This window comes from Sturnira hondurensis, unplaced genomic scaffold (genome assembly GCF_014824575.4).
Source record: "Sturnira hondurensis isolate 20B ecotype Veracruz unplaced genomic scaffold, ASM1482457v3 Scaffold0000880, whole genome shotgun sequence".
NCBI lineage: Eukaryota > Metazoa > Chordata > Mammalia > Chiroptera > Phyllostomidae > Sturnira > Sturnira hondurensis.
In genome coordinates, this window is record NW_028073511.1 from 3,341,982 (window position 1) to 3,360,175 (window position 18,194).

The 18,194-nt window shown below is 51.8% G+C and overlaps 1 protein-coding gene across 9 annotated transcripts in view; it reads right to left on the minus strand.

Moving 5' to 3' along the window:
• The window catches only part of TRERF1 (transcriptional regulating factor 1), a 204,731-nt gene that overhangs the window by 20,274 nt on the left and 166,263 nt on the right, over window positions 1–18,194 (minus strand). For 6 of the 9 annotated variants that reach the window (XM_037052763.1, XM_037052753.1, XM_037052780.1 and 3 more), the window contains 9 exons: window positions 15,745–17,424; window positions 14,249–14,295; window positions 13,212–13,362; window positions 11,890–12,183; window positions 8,256–8,646; window positions 7,477–7,543; window positions 6,165–6,304; window positions 5,944–6,047; window positions 4,446–4,521 (listed from right to left, as the gene is read on the minus strand). In XM_037052763.1, the coding sequence (XP_036908658.1) occupies window positions 4,446–4,521; window positions 5,944–6,047; window positions 6,165–6,304; window positions 7,477–7,543; window positions 8,256–8,646; window positions 11,890–12,183; window positions 13,212–13,362; window positions 14,249–14,295; window positions 15,745–17,166 (2,692 nt within the window). In that variant the 5' untranslated portion in view covers window positions 17,167–17,424. The remainder of the gene's footprint in view (window positions 1–4,445; window positions 4,522–5,943; window positions 6,048–6,164; window positions 6,305–7,476; window positions 7,544–8,255; window positions 8,647–11,889; window positions 12,184–13,211; window positions 13,363–14,248; window positions 14,296–15,744; window positions 17,425–18,194) is intronic. The other 3 variants (XM_037052809.1, XM_037052802.1, XM_037052794.1) reach the window with 2 other exon arrangements.

Sequence of the window (18,194 nt, forward strand, 5' to 3'; positions counted from 1 at the left end):
AGTTCAGAGCTGGTAAACAGAAATAAGACCTGAATGTGTGCTCCCCAAATAATGTCACTGAGCTGTGATACAAAGGGGTGACTTTAATCAGGAGACCATAGGCTGTGAACCTTGTTCTGCCACTGACTCCTTCTGTGGCCCCGCCAAGTCACTCAACTTCTGAGTCTCAGTTTCCTCTCCTGTGACACAGGGACCATGATGGTTCCTCTGTGACTGACAGTGTTCGGTCCTGAGTGGGTTCACAGCAACTGTTTCGGATCTTAAGCGGCCTGCAGCTGTGGGACACATGCTGTCCCCAAACTGATGTGTTCCTGGCACTCATGACAATGGTGGTGCTTTGCCAGTGTTCCCTGGTCTGTGCACGAATAAAATCATAGCCTTACTCCTAGCCGCTTGTAATTTCCAATCTTGTACTCCCTGCCCCCAAATCCTTCTGTGATCAGTCTAGGACAGGCCCGGGCGTCTCTCATCCCTGTGGTTTCTGTTCCGACAGGAGCACTTTCTGTGTTCCCAGAAGAGGTTTTCTAAGCTGGTCCTTCTTGGACTGTGCACCTTGGACAGAGTCCAGGAGAAAATGCAAAACTGAGGCAGGGGGCTCCCTCAGATCCTCTGGTGGCCTTCCTCTCAAAGACACCTGCTGTCCGCTCAGCAGGTGCACGGGGCGAGTGAGCTGACAGGCCCTGGCTCCCATTTGTTCTACCTGGGGATTCCTGGCTGTCGGGCTCTTACCAGCAGGGGCGCCTAACAAGATGATTAAGGCTAATTACAAAGAGCCTAATTAACTGGAGGAAACTGGTGCTGGAACAGTATCCAGAGGAAAAATGTTCTGAGCATCCGTTGCTGGGAAACAGGCTCTGGACTGTGGCTAAATTTGGGGCGATCTATAGCGGGTCTAGGCAAGTGAAGGGACGTGGAGGGGAGAGAAGTCTGGGGGCGGCACCTTTCCAAGAGGACTTTCTATCTTCCTTTCAAGGTTAGAAACTTTTACTGATGCTGTTGCAATAGCAACACTGCAGGAAAAAGACGTTCATTTTAGAAAAAAGACTTATTCCAGATCTTCCTTTCTCTGAAAGGTTTTCTGTAGTGGGTGAAAGCTGAATAATTTTTAGGGGTGCAGGGTGATGCAGGCTGCTACCAAAGTTCCAGAGGTCCAAGGAAGCGAGGCCTCGATCTGAATCCGGAACCTGCGCTTGTCCACTAACCCAGTTCTTTCCAGGTGCTGTGTAAGGCAAAGCGAGAGGGTACCACCACTTCCTGCCCTTCAGGGGACCACTCTCCGGTTGGACATGGGCTAAAAATGCCCTTTCCGGGCATCACAGCTGTTCCTTCAAAAGTATTCTCTTGAGTTGAGTCGTTCTGGCTCATTAAACTGGTGCAGCTTCCAAGAAAGTGCAGGCTTCCCCCACCGAACCTCCTCTCCGGAGCCAGGTGGGGCTCCAGGACTCAGCGCTCATGTGGGCTGTGGGGGGAGCCACCATGGCTTCTTTAGCCAAGGAGCCCGGGGCGGTTCTGACACCCCTCCACTCTGCACCTGTCTGCAGGTCTGCAGGAGTGACCAGTTAACAGGACACTAAGGCCGCCGCCTGCCCGGTAGTTGCGATGGCCGTCCTCTCTCCCTGAATCCCTGCGCTCACGCCCTCCCCACCCCATCCATCTGCCACTGGGGAGCCGCTGCCAACAACTGCTGCCCACACCTGGGTGGAGGGCGCTGAGAGGGCCGGACTGGGCGCCTTGTGCAGATCCAAGAGCGCAGGGAGCCACTGTGATGGAATTCTCCTCTGAGGACCTCAGCAGGCACCTCCAGATCTGGGCAAGCTGCCCACCCACACTAATGTCTCTCTTGGGCCCCTGCATCAGTATCTACGTCCTTTTCTCACTGAATTTCTTGAGATGAGGTGGGAAAGGAAAGGTCATGATTAAAGTAGGAGACGAAATTCCCACAGGCTTGTGTCTTGGTCTGTAGGCCCCAAAGTTGCAGCCTCCCCCCCCCCCCCGCCCCCGAGCTGTCTTTCCACCTTCCCTCTGGTGCACAGACAGCCTGGGAGATTGGACCTCTCTCTCAAGACAACTGGGAGTACAGTTCTAGGGCCAGGAGTCAGGGTAGGGTGGCACTGGCCGCAGAGACCGAAGCCAAAGGACTTCTAGAAGATAGTGTCTTGGCGAGGAGCTGAGCCAACAAGCAGTCCTACTGGAGAGCAGCCCAACGGGGTTTGGCGCAGAGGCCAAGGTGGGATGGGGACACCGGGATGGGTTAATCAACACCCAGGAGCCGAACAGGGAGCATGAGAAGGGAGGTAGTGGCTGGGAGCCGGGGCAGGTGATGGGGGTGAGTGCTGTGGCCTCCCCTGTGGCTTGGAAGGGAAATGTTAAGGGGATGGAGTCAGGTCAGACTTTAAGAGACCAGTGACCACTGCATTTTTGCTCACCATTATAGAAGACCCTCTGGGGCCCTCTCGCTCCCTGAAGGCCAATGGCTGGCAGATGTAGGGGAGCAGTTTTTTGGTTGGGGACACACACCTAGCAAGGTGCCAACCCTTCGCACCTCAGCTCCACCTCTCTTGTCTTCAAGGACAGAAACGATTCCAGGAAGCAACAGGCCTTCCCGTGGGGGAAAGGGCAGGGCGTCGGCAAAAAAATAGCTAGGCACCCAACCCCAATGGATCAATTAATTTTAACAGAGTTTAGGGCCCTCTAATTTCAAAGTTCTTGGTATTATTTTAGTGTTTTTGTTTTATTTGGGTTAAGGGATGGGTTGTAGTGCCCAGATTTCTAACCTTTTAGAAGTCATGCCAGGTAAAAAATAATAGTATTTCCTTGGCTCACTGGGAAGAACTGGAGGGGATTAGGGTCTCGGATGAGGCTGTTCACTGAGCAGCCTGCTCACTGCTCCTTTCGGAGCTGATCAGCAGAAAGGCATGGCCACCCCAGTCACCCAACGGCCCAGAGCAGCCGCATCTAATAGCAGATGGCTCAGATGGCTCGGTAGCTCCTTCTCGTCAACCAACTGTCTTACCCACTATGCAAAGAAGCTGGAGACAGGCTCCAGGAGGCGGGACAGCCTGTCAGGGTTTAATGGGCAGCAGATGACACTCGGAATTAGGAGAGGATTGAATGGTTTCCATGGCAGATTAGGGAGAACTTCCACATCTTTCTATCCACACTTGGTACAGACACCCAGCAGGAAATGATGAAGACCAGATTAAGAAACTGCTCCATTAGGCCACTGGTTAAATGATGAATTTCTTCCCCTTTGTGTCTATTTTGTCTCTGCCTAGTTCCATGGTGGCCTGTGTGCTGAGAGCGACCCATAGGCAGACTTTCTGGGCTTGCTGTGCTCAGATGAGTGGCTTCTGAGGCCTCTGCACCGAGATGACATCCAGGAGGCCAGTGCATGAAGGAGCACGGTGAGCCAGGCAAACGGTCGGTGGTGGGGCCAGGATGCCCATGGACTGGAAAAGGCATTACCAGGTCCCAAACCCACTCACATACTTAGCACCTACCTATGCAGTGTCTGCTCATGGCACCAAGGACACATACCAATGATTAATAATCAAGGGGCCCCCTATGAAAGGGAGAACCAGGCAGATTTGTCAAGACTTTCAGCATGGACGGGGTTACAAGTTAATGGAAATAAAAACACCTACTTCACTTTCATTTGTCATCTCTTAGGCTCACAAAGGCGTTTTCTCCCTCCCTTTCACTGGTGAAGCCATCACTAATCTGCACCCTCAGAGACACACTTGTGTCTGTGTACATGTATACCTGTATCTCCCAGTCTCCCTGCTCTCAGTGTGGTCCGTTGTTCAGTAACTGCCTCCGCCTCAGACTCCACAAAGCAGGAGGCAAGACTCTGTCTATGTGTCACGGTCACGGTCTCATCTTAGTGCTTGGCATAGTCCTTGTACACAGTAAGTGCTCCATAAATGTTAGATAAGTGAATAATAACAGCCTCTAGGGCGTGCCAGGCATTTGCCTATGTATACTACCTCGAATCTTCACAAAAACACTGCAAAGGATGAAGCACGAGCCCTATTCTACAGGAGAGCAAATGTAGACTGCCGAAGGCCAAGGGCACAAGTTAGATCTGAATCCACACTACTGGTTCTGAAGCTGAGGGGCTGCTGTGCTGCACGCCTCTGTGCCGCACCCTCTGTGCCGCACCCTCTGTGGCCTTCCCCAGATGCACAGCTCTCACTGCCACATGGGCAGGTGCTGTCCAGTACTGCCCAGCTCCTGGCACACCCACGAGGGGCAGCCCATAAAGACAAACGCCCAACAGTGCCCAGCTGACAGACAGAGCAGCCCCATTGGCTACGCCCAGGAAACCTGGAGATCAAAAGCGATGATTAGGACCAAATCAGCACTATTACTAAAATGCAACACAACCAAACACGCCAACAGCCCACCCTCAGGAAGCAACGGGACACGGAGCTGCTGGGACCTACCGGCATAGTGGTAATTTGCTAAAGGATGACATTTTAACCTGACTGGCTTCCGCAGCAGCAGCATTTCCAGAGCAGCCTGTAGACCCATGGGAGAGAAAAGGCGAGATTCAGTGATGGGTCTGTGTGTCCACGGGCGACCATCTACCCAATGGGGCGAAGGGGTTAGCGCTACAGAACATGGGGTTCGGGGCACGAGAATGAAAACCAGAGGGAGACTCCCCTAATTAGGGGTTCTTTTCCGGTCAGCACCCAGCAGGGCTCTAACCGTCCCTCGGCCCATGCTTGCAGCCAGCTGGTCATGCCCAAGACCCCACTCCCCCCTCCGTGAGGCCCCAGCCTCACAGAGATGGTGGGGCCATCTCTGAAAGGAGGCCGAGTCTCTGGGGAAGGATTCTGAGGAAGTGAGTGGGTGATCTGTAACTGTTTTTGCAGGAAAATCAGCTTTCATTACAACTGAACATGAACAGCTGTATCAGTGATAACTGTACTCGACACTGCCCTCACGGAGAGCCTGGCTAAATACACTCTTTCAAATCTGCCTTCTTCAGCCCTGGCAAGCTTTTAAAGAAAATGCTGCAGGTAGAATTGAGCAGTGGCTTGTTTATGGGCAGAGAATCTTGCTACTCCAAGTGTGGTCCAGCACACAGGCATCCCCGGGAGTTGGTTGGAAAGGCAGAACCTTGGGCCCCGCCCCCAGAACTGCTAAATAAGACCTTGCATTTTAACAAGATTCCCTGAGTGGTTTGTGCACATTTAAAAGTTTGAGATGTGCTGCTCTTCAACACTAATATGAAAAGGTTACGGGGAATTCTCCAACATTCTAGAAAAGGGCATCACTAACCTCACGAGAAGGTAGTACTGGCACATTTGCTTACTTTCACATTTCCATGAAAGCAAAAAGGAAACTAGATCTGGTACAAGAATCATATGTTTACTGAAGGGGAAACTGAGGTTAGTGCGTGAGTGACCTTGCCTGGGGCCCAGACTGAGTAGGCAAACAAATGGTCGGCTCTGATTCTGGGAAGATGGCACCGAAGTTTGACCAAAGAACTGTGTCAAAGGTGGAAGAATGAAGCAAACACTTCATTTTGGTTAAGGGAGAAGATGGGTCCGTGAACATCAACTCTGGCTGATCTCCAAAATGGGGAAGAGTAATCAGCAGAGTACGACAGGTTCTTTTAGGCTGACACTTGTCTCAGTAGGACCTACCTCCTTCACTGGAGAGGCTTTATGATGTGAAATGCGAGAGCGTTGAAAAAAACTCTGGTTTTCTACAACAGAGACGCCCATAATTATTACTCAGATGCGTAAACAGAAGTCCCACTGGAGGTTTTCCTGCAGGTGTTTGAATCCTGACTTACTGAGATTTGTGGACTGGACATCATCTTACGAATTAGTTGCATGGTACGTGGGACAACACAGAGTCTTGGGAAAATACTTTTCAGAATTCTGACACAACAAACATGAACTGTGAAGACTACCTTTTAGGATTCCTTACCATCACATCACCTTTGGCCTCGAAGAGACAGTGCAAAGCAAATTCAGAATTGGTCCCTCCACCTGGCAATGCACTTGAACAGCACAAATTCAGGAGATGCTCCACTGAGGGGAACAAGAAGCCACCGCATCAGAGAGCTCAGCATCATGGAAAAACACCCCGATTCGAAAGCCAGAGATCCCTGTGAGGGAATCAAGCTTTCCCTGCCCACATGCCAATACCTCTTTGTTGTAGGTCATGGTTTTCCAACTCTGGCCAGGGCTTCCAGACTAGTGTGGCCTTGTGTGCGTCCTGGGCCACGGCAGAGACATCCTGGAGTTCTGGGATCTCTGCTTGGAATCTCAAGCCAATGTTGATGCGCCTTTAATGACAAGAAAAAAAAACAACAGTGTGGTCTTCAATTGAGGCCAAGGGCAACTGTCAAGAACTTGAAAAAGAAGAAAACCAGTTCGTTCTGCAAGAAGAATGCAGGGGCATTTCCTCGAAGAGTGATCCTAAGATTCCAAGCATGGCCTTTCACTGGGATAAGGAACAGCTTTAAGATTGGGGAGAGATGCTGTGGGGAGCAAGGGAGAAGTCAGCCTGGGGCTCCATCACTCTCTACAGCTCAGGGAGAGCGCTACTCCAAGAGTACAGCTGCCCAGAGCATAGCTGGTGATGCCATTTAACCAAGAAAAATGGGACAAATACACAGTGCTTATTTCATTTCTTATCTCTTTAGACTACTTTCACATAAATCATCTCATCTGAACCTATCTAGCATCTGTGATGTAATCAAGGAAGTGATAATTATTTCCATTTAATAGATGAATTCACTAGCCCTGGCCGGTAGGCTCCGTTGGTTAGAATGTCATCCCATAGACTGAATAGAAAGGTCATGGGTTCAATTTCTGCCTGGGCAGTGTACAAGGCAGCAACTAATTGATGTTCCTCTCTCTAAAAGCAATGGAAAAAATGTCCTTGGATGAGGATTAAAAAAAAAGATAAATTTGCTAAAGCCTAAAAAGGTTAATTTCATTAGAATCAAGTAGCACAATGGTGCTGGAACTCAGGTTTTCTGAGTCCTGACTTGATCGACTCACTGCTCTACCACAGGGCCTCCTTGTGTGCTTATCCATGAAAATAACTCCTTTTCTCTTCCATTATACCTCCACCACCCACTCACTACTCAACAAGCCCATTTGGAGGAATGGCCAAGAATCTTAGAGAGGGCATGGAAGAGGCAAGGACATTTGGAAGCAGCTTTGTGGAGAACTGGGCACCATGAGAGAGATGCTTCGGTGTCACTGGAGATGTGGAAGCCGCGGAGGTAGGTTCTCTTGAGTCCAGGGCTTCATGCTAACTATGCATTTAGTCTTTGGCAAAGGCCTCAAAACACTGGTAATTACACAGAAGGGACAACACTCAAGAAGCGTCATGATCCTACAACTTTCCCCTCAGTGGCTCCAGGAGTATTAACTCCCCTTTTCAAAGCTCCACACCCCTTTTCTCAGTTAAGGCTTCTATTCTAAATAATAATTAGCTTTTCCTTACGGTTCAACATCAATGGTCTGCTCTCCAGGCCCGGGGGTGACAGTCACATTGCTGCCATCGATGCTGTCTAAAGCACAAAAAACAGAGGTCACTTGTCAACAAGGAAAGGATACTGAAGACACTAAAGCAAATAACAGTTGCCCACACAGTCACAATAGGGCCCTCTCCCGCGCAGCCTATGCCGGAGTTACTCCCAATAGTCTCCAAGCAGCGGAATGGAGTGCAGTGCCACCTGGCTTAGGGGCCTACTCATTCTCCCACAGGGTAAGGGAAGGCAGCTGCCCCGCTCTGGTCTGCGGCGCTGCGTTGTTTCTATGAAACTGTTCTTGCCCCAGAAAGAGACCTGGCCACAGGCCTCTCCATCCTCGATCTTTATACAGCCTGCTAAATGTGGAGGCCTGGTCTTGCATATCTTACCCGGTCCTAACTTGGACATCTACTTCGTACATTTTCATCTGGGGGTCTCTTACACGATTATCCCGACCGCAGTCTCATTTAGTGCATGCACACCTCAACTCTATCCTCAGCCCAAAGCGGTTGTAATTACCAACCTCTCCCGGCGTCTACCACCCCAGCTAGGCTGTGATTCCCCGAGGACAAGTAGTCTGCGCTTTGTGAGGATTTCTAGCACCTAGCACAGTGCCTGACCCAGAGAGTAGACATTCCACACAGTAGACACGCCGAGTCTGCGGCATGAACGTGAGCCTCCCCAGGGCAACGCCCAGCGGAGACCGGGTGACACCCCCGGGGTCCCTGAGGAGGTGCAGGGGGTGACTCACTGGAGCGACACAGCAGCACGCGCGGCGTGGGCGTCAGGGGCGTGAGGGGCAGCTGGGGGTGCGCGCCGGGGCCTTGCCCCGCGAGGAGGACATTGCTGAAGAGCCCGGAACCCTGGCGCACCGGGCTCAGCATGGGCGGGGGCGTGTAGGCGGGCAGCTCGTGGGCGGGGTCTAGGAGCAGGTGGTCCCCCAGGACTCGCGGGGAGCGCAGCTGGCTCTGGTACAGGGTGGCGCCCGAGTAGGAGGGGGCGGGGTTGGGGTTGTAGGAGGGCGGGGGCGGGATGAAGAGCGGCTCCGGCCGGTGCCGGAACTTCTTCTTCTCCTTCTCCGGTGCGGGCTTGAGCGGCTCCTCAGCTTTGGCCACGCCAGGCTGGTGCTTCCGGGCAATTTCCTGGAACGGGAGAACGGTCCGGTTCAAAGGCTTTCCCCACAGACCGATTCCACAGGTTGAGGGACCCCCTTCCCTGTATCTGACCCCAGGACCCTCTCTTAAAAAAACAGCCACGTCCATTGTCAGACAAGGCAAGTTCTGGCGGCTCGACGAGGAGGAAACTTTGGTTTTGAAGAAAATCCCTCATATTTGGGGAGAGAGAGAGGGCGGTAGGAATAGTGGGTGGGCAAGAAAGAATAAATTCACATTCTTTATTGCTTATCGCCGCATTCCTATCTAAAGTGTGGAATCCGGCCGAGCGGGCCCTTTAATTCCTCGTTGCTCCCTGAGGGCAGACACGGGGGACAGTTAACACAGGCTCTGAGAAGGGGACCGAGTCATCTATTCCGAGGAGCTGGGCAGAGGCTGTGGGGCAGGAAGCCCCGGGGTCAGGAACAGCCAAGGCTCCCGGGGCCGGTGACCCGCCCTGGGCTCTCCTTCGAGGTAACCCTGGGGCCGAGGGAGCGCCATCTGTGATCTTTAAGGCCGGTTTCATGTACTGTCCTACAAATGTATGCGGTTCGCCGCCCCCTCAGCACCCCTCACTACTGCTCCCAGCACGGGGCGCTCATTTGTAGCAAGCCCGCCTCCTACACTGGCTTCCCGTCAGCAGGGGTAGTTTATTTTGTGGCAGCGGAACGAAGCCTAGTCTGGAAGGTCTGCCACATGGATACATATATAGTAATAAGTAAACATATGCATGTAAGTAGATAAGCAGGGCATGCCAACGCCAAACAAACAGACTTGGGTTGTGTGCCAGACTCAGCCCAGAAAAACCAAGAGCTGGGTGCGGCTGGGCTGGCAGCGGTGAAGGTTGGGAGAGACGGTGGAGATACCTGCAGAAAGGTTGGGGTTGTCTGTGGCACCCTCCCAGGCCCTGCAGGCCAGTGCCTGTCCCAGCTGCAGCCCCTGGCAATTCCTGAGCCCAGGGTGGTGCCTGAGTAGAAGGCAGCAGGGGATGATGGGAAGGGCTGGCCATGGTCATGTGACCAACTGCCTACAGGTCATGTGACCTGCCCCAGTGCCCTAGTTCTGGCTGTTCTCCCTCAGGGGCTCTGGTGCTGACTTCAGCACTTTAAGCTTCACCCTCCTTGTCTCTCTGGGCTCCATTGCCTTCTGGTGCCCTCCCGGCCACTGGGGCGGGGCAGTCTAGGGAAGCAGGGTGGTGGGAAAAGGAGCAGAGGTGGAGGGCCCCTGGGCTTCCCGCTCATGCCCAGGGGGTTCTCCTTAGGCCAGAACACCCCAACGTGCCTCCTCTTCCCAACCGCGGGCTCTTCAAGGCCTCCGGTGGAGGCAGAGAAGCCCATGAGTAGAATGTGGAGAGGATGACTGTGGGCGAGCAATCCTGAAACTTTACACCCGGTTCCTGGTAACTAACGAGGTCATCTGGGCACATGCAGACCCTCACACGTGACTTCAATCCTGCTCCAGAATCCAGACCTCTCTCTGATCACAGAACCAAAGGCCCCTTTGGGGGTCCTTTACTTGAGCCTTTGGTCCTGTTCTTCTCCTGGCAAGGCCTTGAGACCCTGGGTCAGGGAAGCCACTGAGAATGTCAGACTTTGACGGTACTTGAGAGGAAGCATTTAGGAGGTTCCACCCCACTAAGTTATTTGGACTCTGGAAGCAGGGTCATGCACCGAGAGGTTTCAAAAGCTCTCCAGTGAGTCCAACCCCTGAAGGTCAGGAGAGGGGGAGGGTCTCAGCTGCCTGCATCGCAGATGGCTTGGGGCCGAGTTGGGACTAGAACTCAGGGCTCTTCCCTGGACATTTAATTTATTTATATAAAATGTCAGGGCCTTGCTCACATTTACTCAGTCCCACCTACATGCTTATCTCCCCACTTAAAATGTCTTTTTTCCCTTTTCCACAAAGCCAAGTTCATCTTTGCCTTCAAAACCCTGTTCAGAACTCCCCTCATGATGATCTGAGCAGACTCCCACCAAACCCCCTCGCCTCTGCCTAGTCCCCAATCACTCCAGCTACCCAGGTATATTCCCTGCCAGCCACATCCAGGGCTGCCCTGTTTCTCATCTGCCCTGGACTTTATCCCAGTCTTGAGCTGGGGAAGGTATGCCGCCTGGGGCTCTGACTCCTATGTGACTAGGAACCCTACTGTTTGCACCTCGGGCTCAGAGTTCTACAAGGGTAGAAATAGTGCCTCTCCCACCAAATCAGGAACTTCCCTGGGCAAAGAGGGAGCTTGGCTATGTCATGTCATCTCTCTGCCTGTTGCTGGCCTAAAGTCCTGCCAGTTATGAGAAACTCCACCCCCAGCATTCTCTGTCAATCTCCTTTTCTGAGGCTTTGATATTACAGAGAACACAAAAGGCTCTTTCTGGACTTTTCTAGTTCTCTTCATTATCCTCCCTACCCTTATCCTGGCCAACACCAGCCTCATGTCTACTGGAATCCCAGAAACTCTATTCTCCGAGGACAAATATGACCCAGCAACCATTTGTTGGGAGGGGACAAATCTGATGTAGTCAGTCACGTGGGTTACAGACTCTCTGGGGAGAGAGACAAATTGAGAGAGAAATCTCTGCTCCAGAACCAAGCTGAGCTGCTTGGATGAAGCACTTGAAATTTGAGAAAGAGAACTTTACAGTGAGTGGGAAAATACAAATCTCTTTGCTTTCCCAGTGCTGGGGGGTTGGGGTGGGGTGGGGGTGGTGGCTGCCTCTCAGTGGAATTACTTTGGGCATAGCAAATTAGGCCCTCCAAAGGTATCCACACAGGTATGATACTGAAAATGTTAAGCATCTGGTAAGACTGACCATCAGAACAGATGCCAGGGCTGCTGCCTGAAGGCCCTGCTGTGCCACCTTTAACTGATGGTTTGGGGGAGGTCTGGAGCTCCTGGGGGAGGGGCCAGGGCCCTGGGCAATAGCTATCTGTTATCTGAGACGGTACCTGCATATTTTAATACTGTGGTTACCAGCTGAGTTATCTCGTGATTCAATTGGGGAACACCTTCAGGTCTCTTAGTCTCTAACCCAGACCATCAGCCTGGCGGAATAACAGGTGTTCCTGGGTATCGGGCAGGGTGGGCGAGGATGGGATGCCCAAGGCCTTGCGGGCTCAGTTCTGAGAGACCTACCCATGTCTGAGCTCAGGCCAGTGGCCCTGGAAGATCTATCCCCATCTCCAAGAAAGCAAAGGGATGTTCCCACCCCAGACAAGAGGGGCAGAGCAGCAACTCACAGCAGGTGTGCAGGGGGCAGCCCCTTGGGGTGAGTGTGGGGGAGAGAGGGTCATCCTCACGAGTACGGGCATCTCGTCGTCCGACATCGAGCTGGCTGGCTTGTCTCTGGCAGAGGGGGCGGCAACGACGCTGTTGGCGAAGCTCTTAGAGCTGGGCTTGGGCACGAGAAGCTTGACAGGGACAGACACGGGCATGACCATAGGCGTGAGGCTTTCTGCCTCAGGAGGGAGCTGCGGTGGCAGTGGAGGCGGCAGTGGCTGGGGCTGCGGTGGTGGGGCCTTCTCTCCTTCCTCCTACACAGACAATAAAGGCTTTGATCCTGGGCTGAGAGCAGCTCTCACAGGGGGGATGCACTCTGAGAGGTTCCAGGACATCATGCATGGGAGATAGAGGACCCCTGCAGGGCGGTCTCCTTCCTGCAGCCCTGAGCGCCTCGGCTCAACTGATGTAAGTTGGCCGTGAAAAGGGCCATGCACTCTCTCTAGTTAACATTTAAAAAATCATGACCATGTCTCACCTGTATATTAAAACATATATGAAAAGAACTTTTTGTGGCTGTCATTTAAAGAAAAGGATGTGGCCTTGTAATCAGGTGGGAAAAAAAGCTCTTGTGTAGGACCTTTTAATTCTATGTTTACATCTGGTAAATGGAAGACAAAGCTTTTGTCTGGCATGGTCAGGAGATGAAGTGACTGGGTAATCCAAATTTTGGTGAACAGAGAGTTAATCCCATAGACTTAAACTATTATCAATGATACTCAGAGAATTGAGAAAGTTTTTTGAATTTTAATCTAACTCTAAAATCACATGGATATAGTTCCCAACATGGAAAGCCTACGCGGATAATCCTGAGGCTATTCAAAGATCTTTGGATGCTAGAGCCTAACACTAGAGCTCTGGTGAGCAGAAGATGCTGGCTGACAGCCTGATGGTCACATGCCAGCCTTCACCTACTGACACAGAAGTTCCAGGTAGCCTTGGTCTTGGCTGCTTCAAGCAGCAGAAGTTAAAAGTAATATTACACCTACATGTTTTCTTGGCTGTCTGATCCAGGGCGTGGGGAGGCTGGTATTGACTAAAAGGATTTCTAGCACTTCCGTTTCTGACTGTTGTTCACGAGGCCAGAGGAAGTGGGGGACTGTTTGACCTGACTGGCTCCCAGCATCAAAGCTTAAGCATTCTGTCAGGAAAGGACAGTGCCTCCCCAGGAGCCCGCATGGGGTTCACCTCACACTATGTCAGATGGCAGCAAAGCAAAGCAAGCAGCACAAGGCCTGGGAAGAAGGGGGATGGGGGTGGGGGAGGGCTGGCTCCGACTAACCTGTTTGAGGCTGGGGGAGGCCCTCATTCCCCCATGGGACCGCATGTGGCCATTCAGGGCGGGCAGGCTCTTGAACTCCTTTAGGCAGATGGAGCATGTCAGCTTGTTCTTGGCATCAATCTGTTCTCCAAACACTCCTTTCGGTTGGCCGCTGCTCCAGGGTAGGGCCAAATGGAGAAGGCACGTAAGTTGAAGCAGGGGGACAGTGATTTATCTCAAGACCTCACGCCCTACAACGAACCCAGTTTATTCATCTGGTGCTCCACTGTCCATGGCCCCAACTGGATCCCCCCAATACCCTCCAGAGAACTAAGCCCAATGGACAGATGGAAAACTGAGGCTCAAGGGAGGGAAAGGGCTTATTCAAAGTCATGTGCAATAGTTGAACAAAACATCTTTCTTCATTCTAGGCCTTCAGGTGCTAGGTTTTTCCCACCTATAGCGTATTAACTTTCTAAAGTCAGCTTGGGCAAACTTCTTCCAGAACCTTCCCTTAGAGACGTGTGTCTATGTCCTCTGGTTCAGCTTCCAGACTGCACATTTTGGAACTTCATCAGGTTCTGGCCAAGTTTTTAATTATTTACCCTTCCCACAAGGGGAGGAAACAAGTCTAAACTATTCACTGTGGCATTCTCAAACCTTAGTTAAATGCCTGGCACCCAGTAGGTATTAGTAAATACTCACTGAATGTATGGACAGTGGGCAGAACAGAGGCTTTGCTGCTCACTTGCAGTGTAACGTTAACCTCTGTGAGCCTCAGTTTTTGCATTTGTGAATTAATAATAGTTAACAGTGATTGAGTACTCACTATATCTAGGCACGTGGTGGTCATACCCACCTCCACTGGGTTACTTTATTACACATAATACAAGGTGCCTAGCACTCTGTAAGTGCTCAAACAAAAGCTACTATTATTGTTATTCCTATAAACTTCTTTGAGGAACTGACTTTGAATTTGGAAGTGGATCATGACAGACAACGCAAGAAAACCTCCCAGTCTCCCATAATGCCAACAAGCCTCCTCTCATCCATCCTACCTTGACTCAGGGGACCCTGGCTGGGCTCTGCCATCAGGTAGATGCATCTAATTTTGAACCACGCAGGACACGGAAAGAAAGAAGAAAGAGAGAAAAGTGTGTTTTTGAGGGGAGGAATCCTTGAGCCGGGGAATGCTGGGGCTGCACTTCCCAGCCTCTGCCAGCTTGCAGCCTGACACTAGCTGTGCTCAGAGCCGCTCACGCTCTTATATACCTGAGACCACTCTCCCTCGATGGCTCCCTCACCCAGGACCATGGCTCACTCTATGAGCTGCCACCAGCCACAAGTCCGGCAAGACTCAATCCCCCACTGGCTCTTTCCCATTCTTCCAGTCCACCCACTCTGTGTAGACAGGTCCCATTCCCGTGAGAGACACACAGTGGAGAGCTGTATGAAACAGCATCATGCCAGGAGACCTCCTGCTGAAATTCTTTTCTATCCTTGACCATGTCATTTTTTATCACAAAGACTCTCAGTTACTACTGGGCCTGACCCCCTAATAAACAGAATCAAGAGAAGGGTATCTCTGGCCTTCAACCTCCATCAGAGGCCTCTTTCCATCTAACCTGGTTCTATTCAAGGTCCTCTCCTCCCCTGACTGGTCTGTCATATGAGTGTAGCACTTGGAATATGCCAATGCGTGATCAGTATCCAGCACACAGTAGGCTCTTCTTTGGTCAAATACACTTAACAAACAAGTGAGGTTTAATAACTGTGGCCTGCAGATTAAGTCTGGCCAACGGACATGTTTTGTTTGGCTAAACTGTTTTTAAAAATCTTAAGAATGCCATTGGATGGTGCACCTGCTCTCCAGGCCACCACAGTCACCACCACTCCCTATTGTCTCATCTCAGGACAGTATACTTACTCAATTTACCTTCCTAGACCCTGTGGGCAGCTTAAGTTTTCATCTCTGCAACTACAAGCATACATCTGTACCCCTTTGGGAGAGTCACAGAGCACATTCACATTTTAAAGGCACCGAGATGCCCTGTAACATTGCAACAAGTTTTAAGAAATCCCAAATTTATTTATGCAGAGAACCAACCCGCCTCCCAGAATATCTATTATAAACATTCTATGGAACTACGGCTCTTAGTGATATACCTCAGTAAATGCTGTCACAATGTGGTCTCCCTCTCAAATGAGGAACACTTTCACAGGGCACAGCCTGAGTATACAGACCTGTGTGGTCCCCGGGAAACTTGACTCAAGGTTTTATCAGTACGTGCATCATCATTCAGGACCTGATGCAGCATTATGGCCATTTTCTTAGTGAGATTAGAAGCTCTATAGGCAGAGGACTGAGTCAAAATTGATTCTGTATTCCCAGTGCCTGACATCGACAGTGTCTGGCACATGTAGGTTAAGATTTGGGAATGAATAAAGAACAAAGGGGTTGAAGGGGTTGGAGAGAGGACTGGGCACTGCACTGACTCAGCCCTTCCTGACCCCGTGGCTGAGATGCCAGAAGGAACGTCCACTGAGACAATACCTGGGGCCACATGGCACTGGGAGACAGCTGCTGGTGCTGAGGTCCCACGTTGTTAAGGTGGATCCCACTGGGGGACATGAGCGGCCGATGGGGAAGGGCACTGCTGACCCGGTTCAGGTCCAAGCTTGCTGGGTCTCCCATTCCTGTATCGGAAGGCCCCAGGTCCCCGTGGGAGCTCTGCATGGCCTGGACCGGTCTTTCGCTTGAATACGTCTTGGGCTGACTGTCCTCACGCTGCTGGTGCTGGGACAGGTGGCTCTGCTGGTAGAGGGGGTGGCTGTAGGGCTGCTGAGGCTCCTGGTAGTAGTACTGGGGCATGGAGCCCAGCTGAATCAGCTGTACAGCGTGTGCCTGCTCCGGGGTGTACTGGTGGGGGTCCCTGTGATAAGAAGGGGGCTGTAGGTGCATCTGTTGCTGCTGCTGCTCTTGCAAGTGTTGCATCATGGGTGGGGACTGATAATACTGAGGTATCTGCATGGAACTCTGCCGCTGCTGCAGCTGCTGCTGCTGCTGCTGCTGCTGCTGAAGCTGCGGCGGGCGAATCTGCAGCTGCGGCTGCATTTCTTGAGTGGGCATGCGCTGCTGCCCACCTTGCTGCTGCTGCTGCGGTGGGTAATACTGGTGCTGCTGCATCTGTTGCATGTGCTGGGACAGCATCTGTGGGCCCTGCAGTGGCTGTCCTCCCTGTACTGGCATCTGAGCCAGTGGCTGCTGGTAGTCATAATACAGGTGCCCTTGGCTAGGGTGCTGCCCGACCTGAAGAGCTGGTTTGGACAGCCCACCAGTGAAACCAGGGTGAGCCTGCTGGGGCACCTGCTGGTAGCGGGGAGGGACGGATGGTGCTGGGGGCTCCATGGGTTTCTGGGACAGCAGCTGGCGGAGGGCACTGTCAGGGGCCCCATCCATCACTGCCGACTGGGTGTGCAGCACCTGGGCCATATTGTTGACCTGAATCCGCAGGTTTTGGTTGGCAAACACCTGGGTGAAAGAGTCTAGCTTGTGCAGGACACCGCTGGTAAGCTTCTGGGTCCGGATCTCGCTGGCCTGGGAGTAGGTATACTGGTAGCCATCGGCAGGTTCAGGCTGGGCTGGTGCCCCCCACATCATGTTTGAGTTGGTCAGGTTGCCACGTAGCTGGACATGGTTTCCAGGCCCCGTGTGACCACCCCACCCTCCCTGCCTCGAGGTATCCACTTGGCCAAGGTTTTTGGAGCCAACAGGCAAGCCTAGACCGTCCCGAGTATCTTGAGGGAAGTGAGGGGAAATGGGTGAGGCCTGAGGGGCTTCCATTCCAGCCCCTGTGACTGTATTCCCATAGTTGTGGTTCAGCCCACCATGGACGCCAAGTGGTGGTTGTTGGTAGAAAAGGTTCTCACCACCATGGGCCACGTGGTTGGTCTTGTATAGCTGCTGATCCCCCATGGCGCTGGCCTCGGTCGTGAATGTCCAGCCACAAAATCATAAAAAAAGGTCAGTGAAACAAACCCAAAAGGACTGAAACCCTGAGAAGGTGAGAGAAGGCGTCCACACTATTCCACGGCTGACATGTCTGTGAACATGGCTGGAGCCAAGCGTCCCTGTTGGCCTGTACCACTCATGCGCAGAGCGGGCGATTTTCCAGCCCTACCCGGGCTGAGGTGTGGACCAAACACCACCGTGGTGAAAAGATGCTGCTCACACCTGCAGGACAGATGCAGAGAACAGGAAAGGATTTACCAATAAGCAATTACACCTGCCACAACCAGGTACAGAAATAAATAGAAACAGGAGACTCGATTACAGACAGTGTCATTCACACGACACCCTCTGCACTGATTCTGTACACCCTGACCCTCGCTTTCGCGCCATTCATTACCCGATGGCGCACGAGTGCACTGATTTGTTAATTCACTGTTTTGCTCACTGATTAATTCCACGCACTCTTCTGGGGTCCTGCTATTGAAGGCCCAGCACTACTCTAGGACCTGTGGGAGATACGAAAAAGTTTAAGACTTTCATTAATTAATTTATCTGCTCCATAAACACTTATTAGACACCTACTCTGTGTAAGGCACAATGCTAGGAAATGATTAAGGCATGGGCCAGCTCTTGAGGAGCTAACCATTAGAAAAGGTAGTGGGTCCATGAATAAGACAATACAAGGAGGAAAGATGCATGTAATAAAAAGATAAAAGTCACAATCCAGGATCTCATAGTGTGCAGAGCATGCTTCCAGCAGAACAGAATTGGAGACAGTTTTGACAAGGAATACTGCTCTTGTTAGTCTGCCTGTTAGGTCAGCATAGTTACCTGCTTCCTTGTGGTACCTGCTCAGTGAAACATCTGTGCACAGGGCTGACCACCTGGCCAGAGGACTATGATGTGGCCTGGCAGACACACACACGCACACACACATAGACAAAAAACAGGCTGGGCCAATCAGATTCCCTCCCTTAGAAAGATGAACTAGC